The sequence below is a fragment of the Ammospiza nelsoni genome, chromosome 2, assembly GCF_027579445.1.
Source record: "Ammospiza nelsoni isolate bAmmNel1 chromosome 2, bAmmNel1.pri, whole genome shotgun sequence".
Classification (NCBI taxonomy): Eukaryota; Metazoa; Chordata; class Aves; order Passeriformes; family Passerellidae; genus Ammospiza; species Ammospiza nelsoni.
Window position 1 is genome coordinate 98869862 of NC_080634.1, and position 20021 is coordinate 98889882.

General features: G+C 37.4%; 1 protein-coding gene across 1 annotated transcript in view; it reads right to left on the reverse strand.

The window, feature by feature from the left end:
• ANOS1 (anosmin 1) overlaps positions 1-20021 on the reverse strand; it is a 133463-nt gene that overhangs the window by 18111 nt on the left and 95331 nt on the right. Inside the window, exons 8-9 of the mRNA XM_059465949.1 lie at positions 17092-17239; positions 12182-12331 (exon numbers count right to left, since the gene is read on the reverse strand). Of these exons, the coding sequence (XP_059321932.1) occupies positions 12182-12331; positions 17092-17239 (298 nt within the window). The remainder of the gene's footprint in view (positions 1-12181; positions 12332-17091; positions 17240-20021) is intronic.

The following is a 20021-nucleotide window of genomic DNA, read 5'->3' on the forward strand; positions in this document are numbered from 1 at the left end:
TGCAGCATTACTTCTCTAAAAATAGGCTAGAGCAAGGGGAAAATATTTTATATTTAATATCACAACACAGGGCAGAATCTGCTCAGGGCACATGAAGTACATGCCTCAGTATCTACAAGCTTGATTAACTGATTCTACTGTAAAGTCATAGTGTGATTTTTCAGAGCTCTGCATAAATCCTGTGTCAGTATAGCATCCAGGAAAAAATATTTACCTCACTGTATTGAATGGCAAAATTGTAGCAATGGTAAATGGTGAAATTAATGATGCCTTGCATAAATCAAAAGATATTATCAACTATGAAGTGCTTAAACACTTGTACAAATCAAAGGCTTCCTGAAGAAATGTTCCTGCTCTTTCTCCTCCCAGTACATAACCCTCTTTACAGATGGGCATCTATTACAACCCAGCACTTACTCCAACCCACCACCCCAGCAGAAGGATGAGCAGCAGTGTCTGCCCTGCAGCAGCACTTGCCTGCATTTCCACACCACAAACTAGAAAGGAAATATTTGACATTAATGTGATGAAGTGTCTGCTGCTCTCTCAGCCTCATGTTCATCTGTTTATTGGACAAATATTGTTTTCCATGTCTACACAGACATCTAATATATGCAGTTTACCATCAATGCTTTTTCCTGATGAAATTCAGTTGCTGGAGAGGTGCTGAAAAATATGCAGGGAAGGCTGAAATATGGACAAAATCCAAGTGAACAAATGAAGCAGTGTTATTTACTACTAGATCCTTCAGTTTTGAAGACATGATTAGTGTGAAGTGATTCACATTGCATTTTTTACATTTAAATAACAGCATGATGGAATATCAGTTTGGGAAGAGATACTTCAGTGTACTGCAGAGAAGCAAAATATGATCTCAGTCAGTAGTAGATCATAACATTTATTCATTACTTCATATACTGGTTCATGAGCCATTGTATTACTCTGATTCATGGTGTCCAACATTTGCAATCTGAATCTAATGATAGGACAAGAAGAAATAATATAATAAGAAGTACTATTTTACTCATGGTACTTCAGCAAATGCAAAATGAGGTAAACGCAATTTACCTCCAACTAATGTTAAAATGCTGCACTAATGTGCTTATGTATTGCAAGTCTCTCTGCACTCCCCTTTTCCTTGTAAAAACCACTTGTTTTGTCACAGGTGTTTTAGGTAAGTTCTCTTGAAAAAAAATAAATTATAACAGCTCTGTGTCTTTTGCTTCCTCTGCATTGATTCACCCGATGGTGTAAAAAAAAGAAAATCCAAAGTTCTTTTTGGTTATGAAATTCACAGTACTCGTGACACATCTTGAGAAAAAAAGCTTTTTAATAATCACCTATTCAAGCAGTATGTTTAAAAATAACACAAAAACCTTCAGCTGACATTTAAACTTCACTCAACAAACAATTCTTAAGAAGACAAACTATACTGTTTCCTGCTCTTACATGGAATATAAGCAGTTTCGATTAAATTACAAAGATTTTGTTTCTCACGTTATGCCATTTAAAACAAACTTTCTTTCTACAGAACACATTCTTTGTATAATAGAACAGTAAGCCTTTCCAAAAATGATATTAACAATTACTGTGTAATTTAAAGACAGGCCTGAGACACAGTATTTTTGTCCCTATCTGGACCTAGGAAGCCTCAAGGTTTGAAGATGTTTATATTGAGGGATTTAAGCCTGGGATCATCTCTAAGCCGGATTACCTCTACCCTTACTTATTTTCCCACACACAACATCCTATACAAAGTGAATTCAACAGTATCTCATTCTGGTTTTCCATTACAAGGAAATTTGCCTCTTGTAAGCTCCAAGTCTCACAATAGCTGCTTGTAGCCTGAATAGAGGCTTTCTACATTATTCCCTCATAGCTAGATTTTCAAAGCTAGCTAAGCATCCCAGACCTGAATTTAATGGAAAAGAAAAAAAACCCAAACAAACAAATCCAAGGCTCACCAAGGTTACACATACACTGAAAATGCCACCAGGTACTCTACCATTAACTTTAGACTTCTGTTTAACTTTGAAAAATAATTTAGACAAGCAGACTGTGTAAGTTTACTATATTGGGGGTAAGTAATCTTGGAATCTCACCCAATTCCTGAGCCAAAGTACAGACTCATCTTGCCCCTAATTCCACAGTGGGAAGAGAGGCAGAGATGGACCAGCTACTCCCTTCTCTCTCAGACCTCACGCAAAAGCCATACATGGGTAGGTTTGCATGCAGTGATCCATGGAGTTCCAAAACTGGACTTTCCTGATATGCATTATGGAACATCATACCAGGATGTTGCTTTGCTGAACTGGTATTCAAAAAATTTACTACATTATTCTGCAGCTTCTACATCTGCAGTTTAAGATTCATGTGTCTACGAGAAACAGAATACAGCAAAACCAGGTTAAATATCTATAAAATCATGTGCATACAGACAAGGTAAACAGAGCAAGAATTAAGATTCATATAAATGTGGAAGAGTTGGCTCCAAGACAAAAAAATAAAAGTGGTTCTACATAGAATGAGCACATAAAACTCAGGAACTTCATTACTCAGGATGTTTCAGACACCCTGAAACTTGGTGACTCTCATAGGACACTGGATATTATTGTGAAGATAAATTCATCAGAAGTGAATAAATACAGTGAAATCACACTGGGCTCAGGAATTTTGACCACCTAGAAGTTGTCTGAAGCTGGGACAGTAATATGCAGAAATGCTGTTACACTCTTGCCTTATTCTTATGCTCCTTTGGATTTGCTTTTGGCCACTGCCAAGGACAGAACACCTGTCGGGTGGGATCTTTGGTCTAGACTACTATGGATATTTTTGCATCTAGTTTATCGTCACAGGAGCAAAAGAAACTGACATTAACATCTCATTATCGTCATCAGCTGCATATATGGGTCATCTTAAAATTTAGATTATAATTTCAGTTTCAGAAACTGTTTTTCTGGTTTCTTTTCCTGCAACTCTACCTAGTCCTTCAAATAGTCCCGTTTCCTTCTCCTATTTGTAGTGTTTATGAGACTGGTTTTATGGCCACCTTATAAACCAGCTAATTAAAAATAGAGATTAAAAAGATGCACGTGGAGGAAAATTGACCCAGTTTACAAGAGGACACTCATTAGTTTAAACCACTTTCACCATAAGGATGATGACTCCCTGCTGACAGGTTAACCTGCCCTGGATCAAAAGATCAATGCTTCATCCAGAACTTAGGCAGGCTAAGAGAGTACTCATGAGCAGTTATTAGCCCATAGCTCATGAGAAGCATCCTGTAAACTGCTGAACCTCAGTACCTTTTACTCACAGAAGGAATGGTAGGATTGCTCCAGGTACGAGAGTGTAAGCCTGTGAGACAGAACTTTGACTTAATCTGACCTAGTGATACAGTTTGGGGAAAGGAGAGGAAGAGCTCAGCTGGTCAGAGCACGGTGCTAACAGTGCCAAGGTTGTGGGTCTGATCCCCATAAGGGCCATTCACCCAAGAGCTGGACTCAGTGATCCTTCTGGGTCCCTTCCTACCCAGAATATTCTGTGATTCCATATTTGGATTGTAAAAAGCTTGCCATTTTACCCCTCAATTATCAAGAGAGCTTCACATCAGACATTGCCATTGCCAAGTTTAGTGATACTATATATGTATGCATATATATTTATAAAAAGTACTGTGTTTGTTGTTAAAATAATTAGCTTTGTAAGTTGTGTTAATACTCAGGAAGTAATTAGAAGTTGAGAAAATTGTACTAGTCAGACACAGACATATTGAAGGTACATAAAGATGCTGAAAATGCATTTTGAAAATGCATTTTTTCCTGAAGAATTAAAAATCAGGCAAGAGTTTATTAATTAGTTGGCCAGTTAATTTCTTCGGCATCTCCAAGTGGATTGTCTTGATAAATGACTTTGCAATGGAATATTGGAAGTGTATCTGCAATCCAACTGCAGGTGTGCATTCCAGCTAATGATGGTCTATCTTTGGATTGAACTCACGGACCAGGTAATTTGCAATTACATTTCTATTTAAACTTTTCATGTAAGTTCAAAAGAAATCAGGGTTAAATGTCTATCAGTCACTAAATTAAGAATTAAAAGAAGACTTATTTTAAATGCATAAATTAAGGTAAATTAAAAGCACTTTCACAATGACTAAAGGTGTTCTGGATTATGATTCAGGTCATACTGAGGACTTGTGCACAGCCCAAACTACATAAATTAAAAAATTAACCAATAAATGTATAAAGTGTACAAATGTACAAACCAGTCCAGTACAGCCTTCAGCAAACACCAGCGGGTGCCTGTTAAGTAAAATCTGTGTTCTGTGCTGTCTGTGCTCTGGGAACTCAGTGGGTAGCTCTGATTTGACTTGTGATTATTTGATTTCCTGGCAGACTTTGAATCAATTCCAATTACATTCCTGAGACTAGCAGTTGGACAAACTTGCCTCTAAATCTCTCATACCAAGAGCTTTAACCACCTACCCTGAAAGGTCTGGAGGTTTGGAAGCAAGTGCAAGGCAACAAGTAATGGTTTTCTGTTCTGCCTGTGAAACCATGAAGAAATGCACTAAACTGTGCCTTTGGAAAGACTTTCCAATATTGTCCCATTTTCAGGGGAGATGCCACTGAGGTTGCCATCATTGTAAATGTAATTTTAAAACTTTTAAACTGGCCTCACTAATCAATTGCAGACTATCTGAGAATTTGAAAACCATCTGCTCTACCAAATTTTATTATTTGTGGTTGATGTTTTTCATGACTCCCACTAGTAACATTTTAAGTATTGTAAGTATTTCACATTTGGACAGAAACCAGGGTCCTATAGGCACTTCATAAAGCAAAACAAGCAGAACTGGAGACAGTCAGATGCTACCCTTTACATCCTTTTAAAAAAGGCAGAGAGATTTTTTTCCTGAAACTACATTAAGACAAGGTAAAGGAGAAAGACAAAGTTAGGGAGGGGTAGGAACCATAGGAACCACACAGACACTTCTGACAGGATGTTCTTTTAACTCCAGAATAATTTCCCATGATAAATAAAGCTTACAGCACTACCTATCTCCCCAGGCTCGATGCTGTGGAAGCCCATAAGATAGAGACATATGAGTCAAGAGTAGTACATAAGGAAAAGCAAATTCTGTAATATCTGCCAGTGCATTTCTGAAGAGGTGATCTAGTTGAAGAGTCCTGTGCTTAGAGCCAGTTTACTAATTAAATCCCTAAGAACTAATGCATATTATGCATACCCACACAATCAGCCACTGCTGAGACAAAGTCCCTGTATTCTCCTGGAAGTCTGACGGCAATATATTAGTTTATACTTCACTATAATTTGTTGAAAGAACCATCTGGACCATAGTGATATCTTGAAGTACAAGTATTTTACTGCTACAATATCAATAATTAGAATATGGCCAGCTGCTCAAACACTAATCTGCCCAATGCAACAGCTAGTACCAAACCAAATAATGCTTTAGCGTTCAGCAAGTACTGCAGAATTCTTTACAGTAGGAGCTGGAAACTCCAACTGCCACTGAAGGATTTCTTTACCCTCAATGGCCCTACTTGCATGAGAAAGGACCATTTGAATGTGTTATCAATGGGAAAGCTTTCACTTCAAAACCTGCCATATGAAATACCTTATTACAAACAAAGAGTCAGCACACACAGTCACTTCATTTATGTCCCTGAACTAAGTGAAAGTTAATTTTGTTTTCCTAAGATCTGGGTTTAAAAGCATTTGTGTTAGCTCTCTATTTGCTTTGCCATGCCTTGTATTTTATTCTTCTCAGTAATTTAATTCATTATTCTTGTTTGGTTGATTTATCAGACAATAGTAGATTTTCTGCCTCTTCCTGCCTTAAGTATTCTTTTTTCTTCTGCTTTAGCATTTACAGAAACACAAAGAAAGAAGCCTGAAGCCAAGTCTTAATGCATTTTAAATATTTGTCTTTTTAAGCAAAACCAAGAGGCAGATATATTGATTTTGAGTATCTAGAGGTACTTAAAATGTTTAATTTAAACAGGGGGAAGTAAATGCACATAGACTTAATTCAAAGAAAAGGAAGCTAAAGCTTTACCTGAGCAAGGAGAGTTGTATTACACTCAAATAACAGGCACTGAGAAAATAGTAGTGAAGGCAGAGTAATGACTTTAGAAAATATTGTTGTGACAAGCGCTTTGGAAAGAAATTACATTCTGATATTTTAGTGCATTATAATTATTGCAGCAAGTGATGGAAATTGATGCAGAGAGTTCATAAAAGGTGGGATTTTTTTTCTTATGTCTGTCTGGGCAAAATTTTATTTTCATATACAGATTTGCAGCAACTTGGTGGATTTTCAGCTAAGTCCAATACTCAGCTCTCTAGTTGCCCAACCACAGAAAAACAGAGAAAACTTCAGAATTTTTTATTTTCACACTTTCAGTCTTGATTACTGCACAATATACTGAGGTATATATTCTTAATCATCCCCAGTATCCAATCACTTTAAATAGGGGTTTCAGAGTGCATCCATTTTTGGTAACAGATGGTACTCTGTGACCTCAGCAACAAGGAGTTAAAAGTGATTTGTTTAATTTTATTTCACTATTTGATGATTTCTAATTTCACACATCAAGACAGCCAAAATATCTGGCCATGGAACACATTCTACTTTTCATTTACAAAAGGGGGATTCATGCTGCTTAAGGAATGTACTGTTTCTCTAATACCAGACCTAAGTGAAAGGCAGCAAGGAAAAGACATTTTTTCCTTCAGAAAGAAGCTATTATATTCATATACAACATGCTTTTGGATGGCTCTGTCTAGCAACATCATGTGCACTTGCTAAGTACCTTGTACTGCCTGAAGTGTGGAGGTATTTTTGCTAGCATACATCCTGAAGTGATGATTGTCACCATACCAAAGCACACAAACTGAAAGACTATTTCAGAAAGAGATTTATTTTAATGTAAAGTCCAGATTCTACATTCCATTCATGCCTTATGCTTACTAAAGTTAATGGGACTTAAGAAATGACACTTGAAGAACAGGCCCAGATAAGTCTTTCCTCCTTACCAAATTGTGGCTCATTATGATGCATGTATATGTAAATCCATCCCCTTACTCAGACTTTTATTCTAACACTGTGTTCAGTTTCTGAGTACTGATATGCAGTCACTCCTTTGCTGTATAACAAACTCAGCAACAGTTTAGTTCAATAATAGTTTGCAACACCCCCTCTGATGCAGTTGTTGCACAGGACAGAGGTCTGATGAATTCTGTTTAGAAGGATGATATAAAACCGAGAGCTTTGGCCCTGATGGCATCACTGTGGTCCTTTCACTGCCTTCCCAGAGGCTCATCTGCAAAGTTCACTGAGGAAAACATCTTCAGTCATGGAGGAACTGTCTTTGAATAGTCAAGAGACATCACCATACCTTCTGTAAGTCATAAGGCACATTGCAATACACCTAGATGGCCTCTGCAGGTTTGTATTGATGGAGGATGGATTGAAAAAACAGTGACAATATCTGTTACAGGGCCTTACAGACAGAACTGAATAATTTGATTTAACTTCACAGTTAGTTTGACTTTGAGCAGATGGTTGCACCAGCTGCCCTCCAGAAGTCCCTCCTGCCCATTTCAACTCTTCTATGACTGACCTATATTTAGCTCCTTAGACTGAGCAAAACGATTCAAATTCAAAAGCAAAATAGCTTCTCAGCTAAAATGGGACCAATGAAAATAAAGAAATCATCTAAAACAACCTTAGGAGCATGTTTGTTTTTCTTTAAATGATATAAGCAATCCACACAGGTTTTTCCTTCTGTTTCTGTAATCTGTGGTATCCTGTGAGGCTACAGTGTTGGGACACAGTAAAAAACTCTTCTAGAGAGCCATCTTAATTTAGGAGGAAATTTTTAAAAAATTTAGAAAATCTCTGGTCTGCATAGAATATTATGACCACTGAATTAGGAATGCAATAAAAAACTGAGTAGTTATTAATATGGAAAAGTAGTAATGGTTTTTACTGAGAGAAAGACTGCTGTTATAGCAGGTATTAAAGTTTTCATTACAGCTAAAAGAAACAATTTCAACATAACAAGGGCAACTGTAGGGTTGAACAAAGTTCTGTAGATTTCAGCAAAGGCAGGGTCCTGCACCTGGGGAGGAACAGCCCTCTGTGCCAGCACAGACTGGAGTGACCTGCTGGAAAGCAGCTCTGTGGAGCAGGAGCTGGGGGTGCTGGTGGACAGCCATCTGTCCATGAGCCAGCAGTGGGTCCTGGGGGCCAGGGAGGCCAGTGGGATCCTGGGGGGCATCAGGGAGAGCATTGCCAGCAGGGAGGTGATCCTGCCCTCTGCTCAGCCCTGCTGAGGCCACATCTGAGTGCTGTGTCCAGCTCTGGGATCCTCAGCACAGGAGGGAGATGGAGCTCCGAGGGCTGGTCCAGCGGAGGGCAAAGATGACTGAGGGACTGGAGCCTCTCATGAAGAAAGGCTGAGGTAGCTGGGCCCGTTCAGCCTAGAGAAGAGAGACTGAGGGGGGATCTTATCAATGCTTACAAAGGTCTCAAGGATGGGTATCAAGAAGATGGGGCCACGGTCTTTTCAGCTGTGCCCAGTGGCAGGGCAAGGGACAATGTGCAAAAACTGAAACAGAGAAATGTTCATCTAAGTGATGGTGACAAAACAAGTGTAACAGGATGCCCAAAAGGGTTGTGGACTCTCTTTCTCTGCAGATACTTGAAACCTGTCTGGATGTGATCCTGTGCAATCTACTCCAAGTGAACGGGCTTTAGCAGACAGCTTGGACTAGATCATCTCCAAAGGTCCTTTTAAAACCCAGCCATTCTGCAGTTCTGTGACAATATACTGGTTTAAATCTTCATATTAACAAAAACCCCATCCAAAATCTAAATAACATTTTTTTATTTCATCATCTCTGCAACCACATCCTGTTCATGTTATGAAGTCTAACACAGAAAATCCAAAAATACTTGAAAACTATACGAGACAAAGCAAAGACTACTACAACCAATTGAAATTTGATCAATTTACAAATGTCCAACATGTTTAATCTTGAGACATTTATTTCTTTAATTATTTTTTTATCATGGTAACTCTTACGCTTATCAACCTACTTATTTCACATGGTTTCATGCTGGCCTCGTAATTTTTCTGTTTTAAAGTTACACATTCTAATTTAGGACTATAGAATGGCTGTGTTTCTCCACCAAAAAAAAATGTTGATTTTTAATAGCAAACTGCACAAAAATGAGAACATTAGTGCAAACAACAGAGACTTCTGTGTTCACCCACTATGTAGCATACAAATATGTCAATTTTTTGGTCAGGAACTATTAGAACTCTAATTGCCTACCTGCAATAAAAACAGATGCCATGCCACTGAGCAGGCTCAGGTAAGGTCTCTTTCAGTATCTCCTATTATAGTTGCTGCACTCTACTACCTCCTACAAGTCCCTAAACACAATCTAGTGCAGTTCATAAAGGTGAAAGATGTGTGGGTTCAGTTCCCAGCACAGCTGTCTCAGTAACTGCTGTTTTTCATGAAGACAATGTGATTTTCCTGCTGTGTTCCTTGCACAGTCACACAGACCTGCTCTGCAGTAAATTGTTGCTAACAAATTTACAGTACCTCATCCATGCACTACATAATCTCCAAACCCTTGCAAGAGCTTATAAAAGCTGCTGGCTCCTATATTTCAGTTCCACACAAGGCAATGTTCCTGCACAGTTACTGCATGTTCTGTCACCCCGAATACTGACATTTTCTTTTTTTTTTTAAAAAAAAAGAAGGTAAGAGTGATGAACTGCCATATTCTGCCTCTCTTCATACACCTTTGCTATCACTGCTTGTTCTGCAGGAAAAAGGAAGGCATCTCCCACTGCAGGGCTGGGGCATGTACCTAAACACCCCAGTGCACCTCACAGAATTTGCCCCCACTCAGGGCCAAAATGGGTTTCTGGGTGTCCCCTTATGTCACTGGATGCACACAGCTCCACACAGGATGAGTCACTGTACACTCAATAACTCAGCAACTCAGTTAGTACACCCCTGGCACAAGGTGACAGCATGAAAATCCATGTCATTTTTGACAGGTCTGTGACATAGCTGTCTGTGACATTCTCCAATTCTAGAAATTACACCACTTTGAAATCCTCTTATTTCCAAACTTTGAGTCACTATAAGGATGCTGACTGCATTATTTCTTTTTATAGACATTTATAGCCTTTAATACAAATATTACCTCCAGGTATGTTGCAGACAGTGAGATTCTGCTCCAGATTTAGATGGTTTCTATGGTGCAATGCCTCTAAGTTCAATAACTATAATACCATTATAAATAGTGGCCATCTAGTTCAAGATATCTGTGTTGGAACAAGAATATTGCTGTTCTGCTCAGGATTTTCCCTCCGTTAAGTATAACTAACTTTGGCAAACTATTCACAAGGTGAATGTCAGTAGGGGTGTTGGCATTCTGGTCACAGGACACATGCTCTTTCTTCTGGCAGGAAAACAGCTGCAGCAGGATTGATTGTTCCACTGGGCTGAATCTGCAGACTGTGAGTTGCACAACCCTGTCTGACGCCTGTGGGAGACATCGTTGTCTCCTCATCTTTGAATCCTGCCCCTCACTTTTTTCAACACAGACTGCCAAGAATAGAACCTCAGCTCACAGGGAGACATTAGGCATCTCTAAGGTTTCTACAAATGAGCTGTCTAGGCTCCCCTCTGTCCTCAGTAAAGAAGAGAGGCATCTCCAGAGAGCAATTCTGCTGCTGTGGGGGATGGATTGCTACAGAAGTCACCTGCTTTTCTTTTCTAGCAATAAAAGAAGCTTGGACAATGAGTTGACATCTCACTTGCAGAGGCTAAAGTTCAAGGTGATCAGTCCTGACAAAGCTCAGAATATATAAGTCTCACTTTGGGTAACGAAAACCAGATTTTTTTTGTAAACTGAACATTCCCGATTAAAATTGACTCAACTTTTATTTAAACTTTAAATTGTTCCAGCTTTCCATGAAACAACCCAAAAATGAAATATAAGGGGGAAAGGAAGAAAAAAGACCTAGCATAGCCAAGACAGGGACAAATATGCAAAATGTGCACATACTCAGCTGAAACAAAGCTTGCAGGTTTTAGGGAGGAATAAGGATGGATTTGAAAGTAATTGGCATAGCAGGGCCTGGAAGGTAACCATTTAAAAAGGCAGGCAAAGGATAAGAAGCAAAGGACACCTCTCACAATCCACAATATCCAGTGTGACATATTCCTATGTTACATAGCATAACTGAATATTAATACAGCCTGTCCTCTTTCAGGGTGATGCCACACACATCTAAACCCAAAAGCACTTAAATAATTCTGAAATTCTTTGAAAAATTCAAGATGAAAACGTGACTATCCACTTTGTAGCCCTTGAGTTCAAGCACAAGAATTGAATGGATTTAATTTAGTGGTATTGCTACACATGTAGATTGAGCCAAGCTAAAAAATGAACAGTGTGAGCACATTTTGAAATAACAGCATATGAGCCTTTATGGCTAAACTGGAGCAGCCTATATGCTCTTAGACAACAAGAAAGGAAAATCCCTTTTTTATTTCTGAATATGAATAGACACTATAAATTTATGTCATTTTCCTTTTGACTGGAGAAATAAACAATAAATTTGTTGTTAAGACTTTTCTGAAAACCAGAAGGATGCAGCCTAGAAGAAAACTAACTTCAAAATGTTTTCTGGCTGTGACCAACTATCCATTCTGTTCTAAATCAAGGCGACTGATAAAGTTTGGCATAAAGCTAAACATTCATATGTTCCTCAGAACTTTTGTGGGTAATGTCAAATTCTGCAATTTAAAACTTTACAGAGGTAATTCCTACCAAAATAAAAATTGTCTCAGCTCTATGAAGATTCAGTGTCCCAGCATGACTGACTATAATTTTTGGATAGCTAACTCATGTCATTTCCTCCTGTAAGACATACACACAGACATAACACAAAGAGGAGAGGCAATGTTTCTCTCCAATGTGAAGATGAAGGGATGAAAGGATGGGTGTAGGATTCTACTATGAATTACTTACAATATTGTGTTAATGGTTCCACGACTCTGAGATGGATGGGAAGAGTCCTCCTTAGAGAAAATAGTAAAGCAAAATTTGACAAACCTGTCTTCTTCCAGTAAACTTTGACCTGAAGTTGATTGTCCTGATAGAAGGGAGTTCCAATTTTAAGAAAACGAGTGGTTTTCCTTCTTTGAAAGGCTGGGTAAGGATCTACCAGTCCTTTCTGTGGTTTCCCAGCTGGTGTCCGTTCCTCTGCAATACACAGAACAACAAGGAAACTATTTAGTTAACTACAGGGCTGTATAATGGCTGTGCTAAATTTGGTGTAATTCAGAAAATAATAGTATCTTTATTCCAAATGATCTTATTTCAATTTCTTACCTAAATGAAATAAATATAAAGAATTAATGGCTGAAAAATCACTCATTTGAAATTCAGTCAAATTTAGAAAGTAACCAAAAAAATAAATACGTTTTCATAGGGAAATGTCTGTAAATTTTCTGAAGAGTAATAAGGAAATGGACTGTATTTATATCTCAAAGAACAAGAAATGTTAATACAAAGATTTTTTAAACAGGCACAGTATCTACTAGTAGTTCCCTCTAATACTTCACAGTCTTTATATTCATGCAGTGTTTGAACATGCACAAAATCCAAGGACAGCATTGAATGTAACCCACAGAGTGCCACATGTGGTTACTACATCAAAGTAAATATAGTCCTCTGGTATGCTATATATGAACACTGTGGTCAGATTAAAGATCTGTCTTGCCCACTTTCCTGTTCCCAGCAGTGAATGGTGAAGGCTTAGGAAAACATTGCAAGAGCAGAATTTTCTTTCAGCAATTCCCTTGGTGCTGTGTGCCTTGCTTCCAACAAGCAATTGCAATTAGATGTCCTTCATCAAGCATTTTCTTTGGTAAAAATTTATCATCATTTAGCAGGGTTGACAGTACTTATAGATATTTTCAGTTGAAAAGAAAGAAATGTTCATTCAAACTGCACTTTTCATTGCACACTTGCAAATGTATCTGATCTAATTAGGAGGATCAGATTATAACCAATGTATTTAATTCAATATTACACCTAAGTTAAAACTAAAGTGTCCAATAATAAGGAAGTGGCAAATTATTAACTACATACCTGAGAGAAAGAGGGAAAGATTTAGGTTTCAATAATTGCCAGGAGTAATATATAAACTTGAACATTTTGCCTTGTATGCAGCTTCAATTAAAACTGAGTTGCTTTATGGCCAAGTTTCACTGTCTTGGCCCTTTGCTGAATCTGATACAGTTTTTCATTTTGTTATTTTGTTTTATATTAAACTACCAAACTTAATTCTTTCTTAAGGTAACCATAAAGTTACTACTACCCAAATGAAAATGAAAAAGTTATAGAGAGAAGTACAAACTAAAATCTATTAGGTATTCCTCAATTTAAATTATTTTAATTTTATTAAATCTCTCCTTTGCTATCTCTGTCTGCTCCACTTCCACAAAAACCAGGACACCAGTTTAGAATATTTCTATATAAAGATCAAGCAAGAATCTTGCTACATTTCCCAGAAGTGAAGCACACAAATACAGTGAGGCAATGCCTTTCTGAGTGTGGGGAAATGTAATGCCAGAGGGCTGAGGTCAAAGCTCACAGAAATTGTAGGACTAAATTACTTCAGAGGGGTATTGGCTATCTCTATTCTGACAATAGGACCAGATACCCAAAAACCAGAGCTTAATTCCACACAGAGCCGAGTACCTGACAGTGGGACTTCAGCAAAATTGGCATGTTGCTTCTGGAATTATTTCCCAAAGTCCATGGAAGTCCCAAAATAAAGACAAGCCAAAGATGTCATGTCCTAGATAATACTTCAGGCAATTTTTTTTGTTTCTTTTTCATATGTCTCCATCTGCTTCTGAGTATTCTCAAAATTACATCAAGCAAGATTGGCTATGTACCTAACTCACCTGAGTGAGATATAGAAGATGAATTTGCATCTCCTCCAGGAGAGGTTTTTACTTGCTTTTCTATGTAAAATATAATCTAGCCATTTAAAAAAATGTCCAATAAGGCCTAAATACATCTGTCATTGATAGAGTGCCCTATCAATTAAAGTGAGTGGTATCAGTGGTTTAGGTTCAAAGAATCTTGACTCCTTTACCTCATGGCTTTAAGAGAAGGGATGCTTAAATTTTTTCTATAAATTTATTACTGAAATACTCAAACAAATATGTGTTTTACTTGGTACAAGCACTGATTTGCAGTTAAAGAGAAAATACTGCTCATTAAATAAATGGATATTAAAAATTTGAACAGTCAAAATTCTTGAAGTAAACAAGATCAAAAAGATATTGTTCCCAATGTAGTTTTACTCTAGTTTAAAATACAATACAACAATTAATGAACTTTTTAGTACAAAAAAGTCACCCCAGTAAAGCAAAATAAAGCAGAAGGCATTAAAAAATCTGTACTAATTAGACATAAGTAGGTAGCAGATTTTTAGAAAAACTACTGATGGTCCATTTTCTGAAGCAAAATCATGGAGAGGGCAGGGTATCCAAGCAAAATTGTGGAAGGAATTTAAATCTAGTTGTGACAAGGAAAGGAAAGAGGTTCCACTGCAGTGGACAGATAATGATGAAGCAGTGGAGTCACATGTGAGGTATAGCATAAATTAACTCCATTTGGTGGGGAATTTATAAGTAATAACTCAGATGTGACCTGCATCAGATTCTGAAAAATGGTTTGAAGAAGGAAAACTGAATCAAAGATTTTCTCCAAACATAAACCCAGAGGTGATATAGACCAAGAAAGTCAGAACATTAGTGAGGCCACAGAGAGCTAATACAGACCTACCAGTGAAAGGATTTCTCACAGAAAATATGAAATGGTACAAAAAACTACATGCTTGTATCTCAATTACTCACCTTCAGTTTAGAAGGCTTTTGTTGTATGGAAAGTCTTTATTTACTATCATGTTTAAAGATTATGGTGGTCTGACCTAATATCAGGAGTACCAATAAAGCATGACAAAGGTCAGTTGATTAATTTTCTCTGCTGCCAAGATGGAAACACTTATAAAGCTATACTGATAATATAATGAGACAAAGAACTCACAAAGCTTGCCCATTTTCTCTCTGGCTAGTTGTATCCAATGGCATCTAGAATTTTCTCCCACTTAGCAGGACACAGACCAACCTCAGACAGATAAAACCTCACCATCAGGATTCTTTGATTTGACATAAACTCAGCTGTGAGCTGAGTTCTTACTTAAAGCTGTGATGTTGTGGTGACATGACAGTCAAGATGACTGCACTGAAAACTAAAAACCTTAAAGTTAGCACCAGGAGCCAGAACTTCACAGAAACTTTATTAAAATAAGCAGGAAATTGGGTAGGGGGACAATGTGGAAAAAAATTTTTGCTTGTTTATCTAGTGAAATTTGCAGGGGGGGAGAAAGAGAAGAAAAAAAAGCAGCAAACCCCACAAACAATTCTTAGGAAAAAACCAGCAAAATCTGAAATCTCTCAAACACCAATGATACTCCTCTACCAGAGCTCAATGGCTCACTGTATGCAATTTAACACCCAGTTCCCACAGTTATTTTTTCCTCTATTACCTCTCCTGTGTACATACAGAAAAAGAAGGAGAATTTAATGTGATAACTGCAAGAAGATTTTGATACCATGCACAGTCCTGCAAACTAAGCTCCTTTTCTAGGGGATGAAAAAAAGCACGGGTACAATCTAGGAGGGCCAATAAGGAAAAGGCAGAACTCTTTTACTTACATTGGGCTTCACTGAGGATTTAACTCAAACTGGCCTAATATAAAGACAGTGGAGACTCAAGCTGATATTTTGGTATGGATTTGAAGCAAAGACTACGTGCATGGAAGAGATGAAAACTTGACCTTCTGCTGTCTCTCAAGATGGCCCAAAAGAGTAGTAAAGATTAGTTTAAAAAGGAAAAAGAAGGATGCTTCAGCTTATTTTTTCTTCTTGATCTATTAATACCAACCACAGACAAGAAGGTCTGTGATAGCTAACAATCACATTACAATATTTTATGTATACCCAAACAGAATATGGCAACAACAGCAGTTGATCAGTGAGGTTGAAAGTAATTACAGATCTCTTATGAAAATGGCTACAAGTTTAAACTATGAGTGTACTTTAAAGAAAGAATGTAAATGAATACAAAATGAAATGGAGTCAGGACAGAATAATTAAAATCATATTCTTTAACATCTTATTTTCAGAACTCTGCTGTATTAGTTAATCAGCAATTGGGGCAGTAACTCAGTATTGTACTGTAACTGTATAAATAGCATTTAAACAAGGTTAAGATTCATGGTGTTCTGCCAGATTCAGATACAGATACAGTTTGCAATTACATTACTTAGCATGTGAGGTTCTAAAGACCTTTACACTATAATCTATCATCTGAACACCTTGAGATTTTAATTTGAATGTGGGTCCTATGTGTGCAATATTTTGAGAATGCATGGTTGACAGACATGGAATGTTTTAGATTCCCTAAAAGAAGAGTCAGTGTTTTATATATCAATTCATAGCAGACACAAGCTTTTGTGTTCCAAGAATCTGACTCAAAGGGCTACTAAAAATGGCCAGGATTTTGGAAAACATTGCCGGTTAATACTGTCCAGTTAAGACATATAAAAATGATTTTATTCCACCATTTAGAAACACAGTATCTATACCTGTATTGAATCTAACAAATATTAACACTACAGTTATGCAAAGGCTTCCATTTTCTTTGCAACTCTTTATTTTAGGTTAGTAGAGTCTGAGTCAAAGAATTAGGCAAAAATTGTCACCAATTTTTAAGCAAGAAATTTAACAAGAAAAGGGTACTCAACTTGACCAGGAGATGATCACTGTGCTATGGAACAGCCTACTTAAAGAAAATTATTTTTTTTAAATTTAAGATATTGTATAAAACATTCAAATTCCAGATAAAGGAGAGAGACAGCATTCAGGTGTTTGATTACTCACTATTATTCCTGATGTCCTGAGTCGTGCTAAAATGGAGAGAAACCTTTGCACTTTTTAGGCGTATCTGACCCCAACGTGTCACTGCCTGCAGCTCCACATTGTAGTTGCTGTTGGGTTGGAGCCCCTCCAGGACCACAAAATTTTGGGCCTATAATAGAATAAATATACAAAGCAATTATAATATTGCTGAAACACATGCCTTTATTAAAGGCAGACTTGTTATCTTAGGCACAAAACCTTTTTGAAGTTAGAAAACTCATATATAAATTTCAGAGCAAAATTTCCTTTCTGCAAAAGATTTCTTTAATTGGACTCTGTTCTTCTGTGTCATTTAAAAAATACTAACCTACTTGATGTTTGCATAATTTTGGCAATTTCTTGGCAATTCCATACCTATTGTTTAGGCAAAACCAATGAGGCTTTCTTCTATATAACAAGGTTTTTCTCTTATGCCAAAATCATTTTAGCAAAAGGGATTTAAGCACTTAATTCCACAATTTCTGTGTTTGAAAACTTTTTGCTAGAGACAGTCAGTCTGAAGATAGCTAAAGTCCAACATTTAATATTTTTTAATACATTCTATTTGTTTAAACTCTTGAAAATAAAAATTTAAAAAAACATGCACCACCTAAAAATACACCCTCACTGGAAAGAACACTTCTTCTTCTGTAGAATGGAAAACAGAACAGAAAAAAAACAATTTCTAATGTCATGAAAGTGTACAAAATGGGGAAACAACAGATCAGGTTTATCGCTCTCCAGTCAAAAACCCATTCTTTAAGGCAAGGCACATGATATTGTAAAGAAGAGTCCGGCCTTCTCAGTCTTATATTTTATTTTGCTAGATTTAATTATAAAAATATCCTTCTAGTCCATATGCCAGGTTGAAGACATTACTCCATGTTTTTGTTAGAATTTCTTGTGCCTTTCAAGTTTGAAAGTCCATATAAAGTAAAAAAGATAACCATGTACCAAGGTAACCACCCTATATTTAACATTTAGGATGATAAAAGGAGATTGCCAGAAAGTATTTAGTAGTATCTTTACTTGTTTAGTGCTGACATATTGATTATAACTTTTGATTAACAGTGTCAATATTGTAGTCAAACTAACTCAATGTCTACCTCGAGTGAATTCATATGGAAATCAGTAAGAAATTATTTGGGTTGGGCTACATCTAAAGGTAAAAACTGGACAAAAATAATCTTCAGTGGTCTTTAACAATTAAGAATTTTCCACCTTTCCTTTTTTTGTTTTTAAAATGTTCGTGCATTTGCCATTCTTTAGCCTAAGAGTTGCTACAATATTCAAATGACCACTGATTAGCAACATCATCTGGAATGTCCTGAATCTCACTGGCAGTGCTGTGCAGTTTCATGACATGCTGCAGAAGAAAAAGTACAAGTCAAGAGCAATATGAGAGATATTGTAAGAATCTGCCTTTTCTATAAGGCACCTTGTATTTCCCTATATTCAAGGTCAGAACTTTGTCTCAATTACCCTAATGTTCTAATGGACCTGGTTTAGTATTATTTCTATGTAGGAAGATTGCAATGCAAGATGTTTTCAATTACCATCTGTAGGGCAGATTATCTTTTGTCAAGTGGGCAGTTTGCTTTATCTCTCTCTTTGAGTGACCACATTCACACCTCCCTGGGGAGGGGACACCTGCTGATAACAGCTATTGAATGTCACTTCACGACTGATAAGAACTACAGCATCCCATTGTGAGATGCTCCGCCCAGAGGGAGGAGCCAAGCATTGCTACCCAGATATAATCCAGAGAATTTCGAGACACAGATTTCTCCATGGGATTCCCCAGAGGAACAGCAGCTGTCTCTTCTTCCATGGGATCTTTGGAGGAAGAATACATCCTTCTCTACAGGATCCCTGATCCAACAGAACCACACCTGACACTTCAGGAGGACTGCAGCCACATTTCCAATTGGACTGCTACCAACACGCTGACCAAGAGGGTGTCAGTGTTGTTCTAGTGTAGTGCATTATTTTACCCTTTTATTTATTAAAGAACTGTTATTTCCTGCTGCCATATTTTTTTTTACGTGAGAGCCCCTTAATTTAAAATTTATAGCAATTCAGAGGGGTGGGGAGGGTTTACATTCTCCATTTCAGGGTAGGCTCCTGCCTTCCTTAGCAGACTCCTGTCTTTCCAAACCAAGACAAAAGGTATTAAAGACCCAGCTCAGTTTTAAAATTCTCTGGGGTTTCTGATGTACTGACTAGCTTGTAGAGAGAAAGCTCCCTGTTATCTTTAGGCTGAAGCCTCTTTCCTGAAGGTCTTTACCCAATGTAAGGTTTCTTGAGGAACACAAACTTTTCTGTGGAGCACAGTCCAATCCTACTCCTATCCTGCCACAATTATTTTTTTAAACAACAATAAAGAACTAACTTTCCTTTCTGTGCAAATTGACTTGCATGATTTCATCACACAGCCTTCACTGCCTTTATTTCTGTCATGGTTTGGTGACTGAGGGACAGAGGGGGAATTGTGTCCCTCTGACTGTCATTCATCACAGGGCAATGGGCAGACAGAGCCAAAACACAGTGTTAACATTGACATGGGGCCAAAGTCTCACTATCAAAAGCACTGAGAACCAAGTCATATCTAAGTGATTTCTGTTATTCCTATCTATTTCTATTAATTGCTCTAAAATAATATGCAATATCCTTAAGGATATCATAACAAGAAGTTTTTCAGTAAAGCAATATTTAACATATTACTCAATAAACTCATAGGAACTAGCTGCTAAGGAAATATTGCCAGATCTTTGGCACAGGAGTTTATTTAAAGAGTTTTGTGTGGTTTTCCCTCAGACCTACCCTGACTGTTTAACGATTACTCTATGACTGTGTCACAAGTTTTACTTGCATAGTGAAAGAACAATGTGACAGACAATGACAGGCTTTCA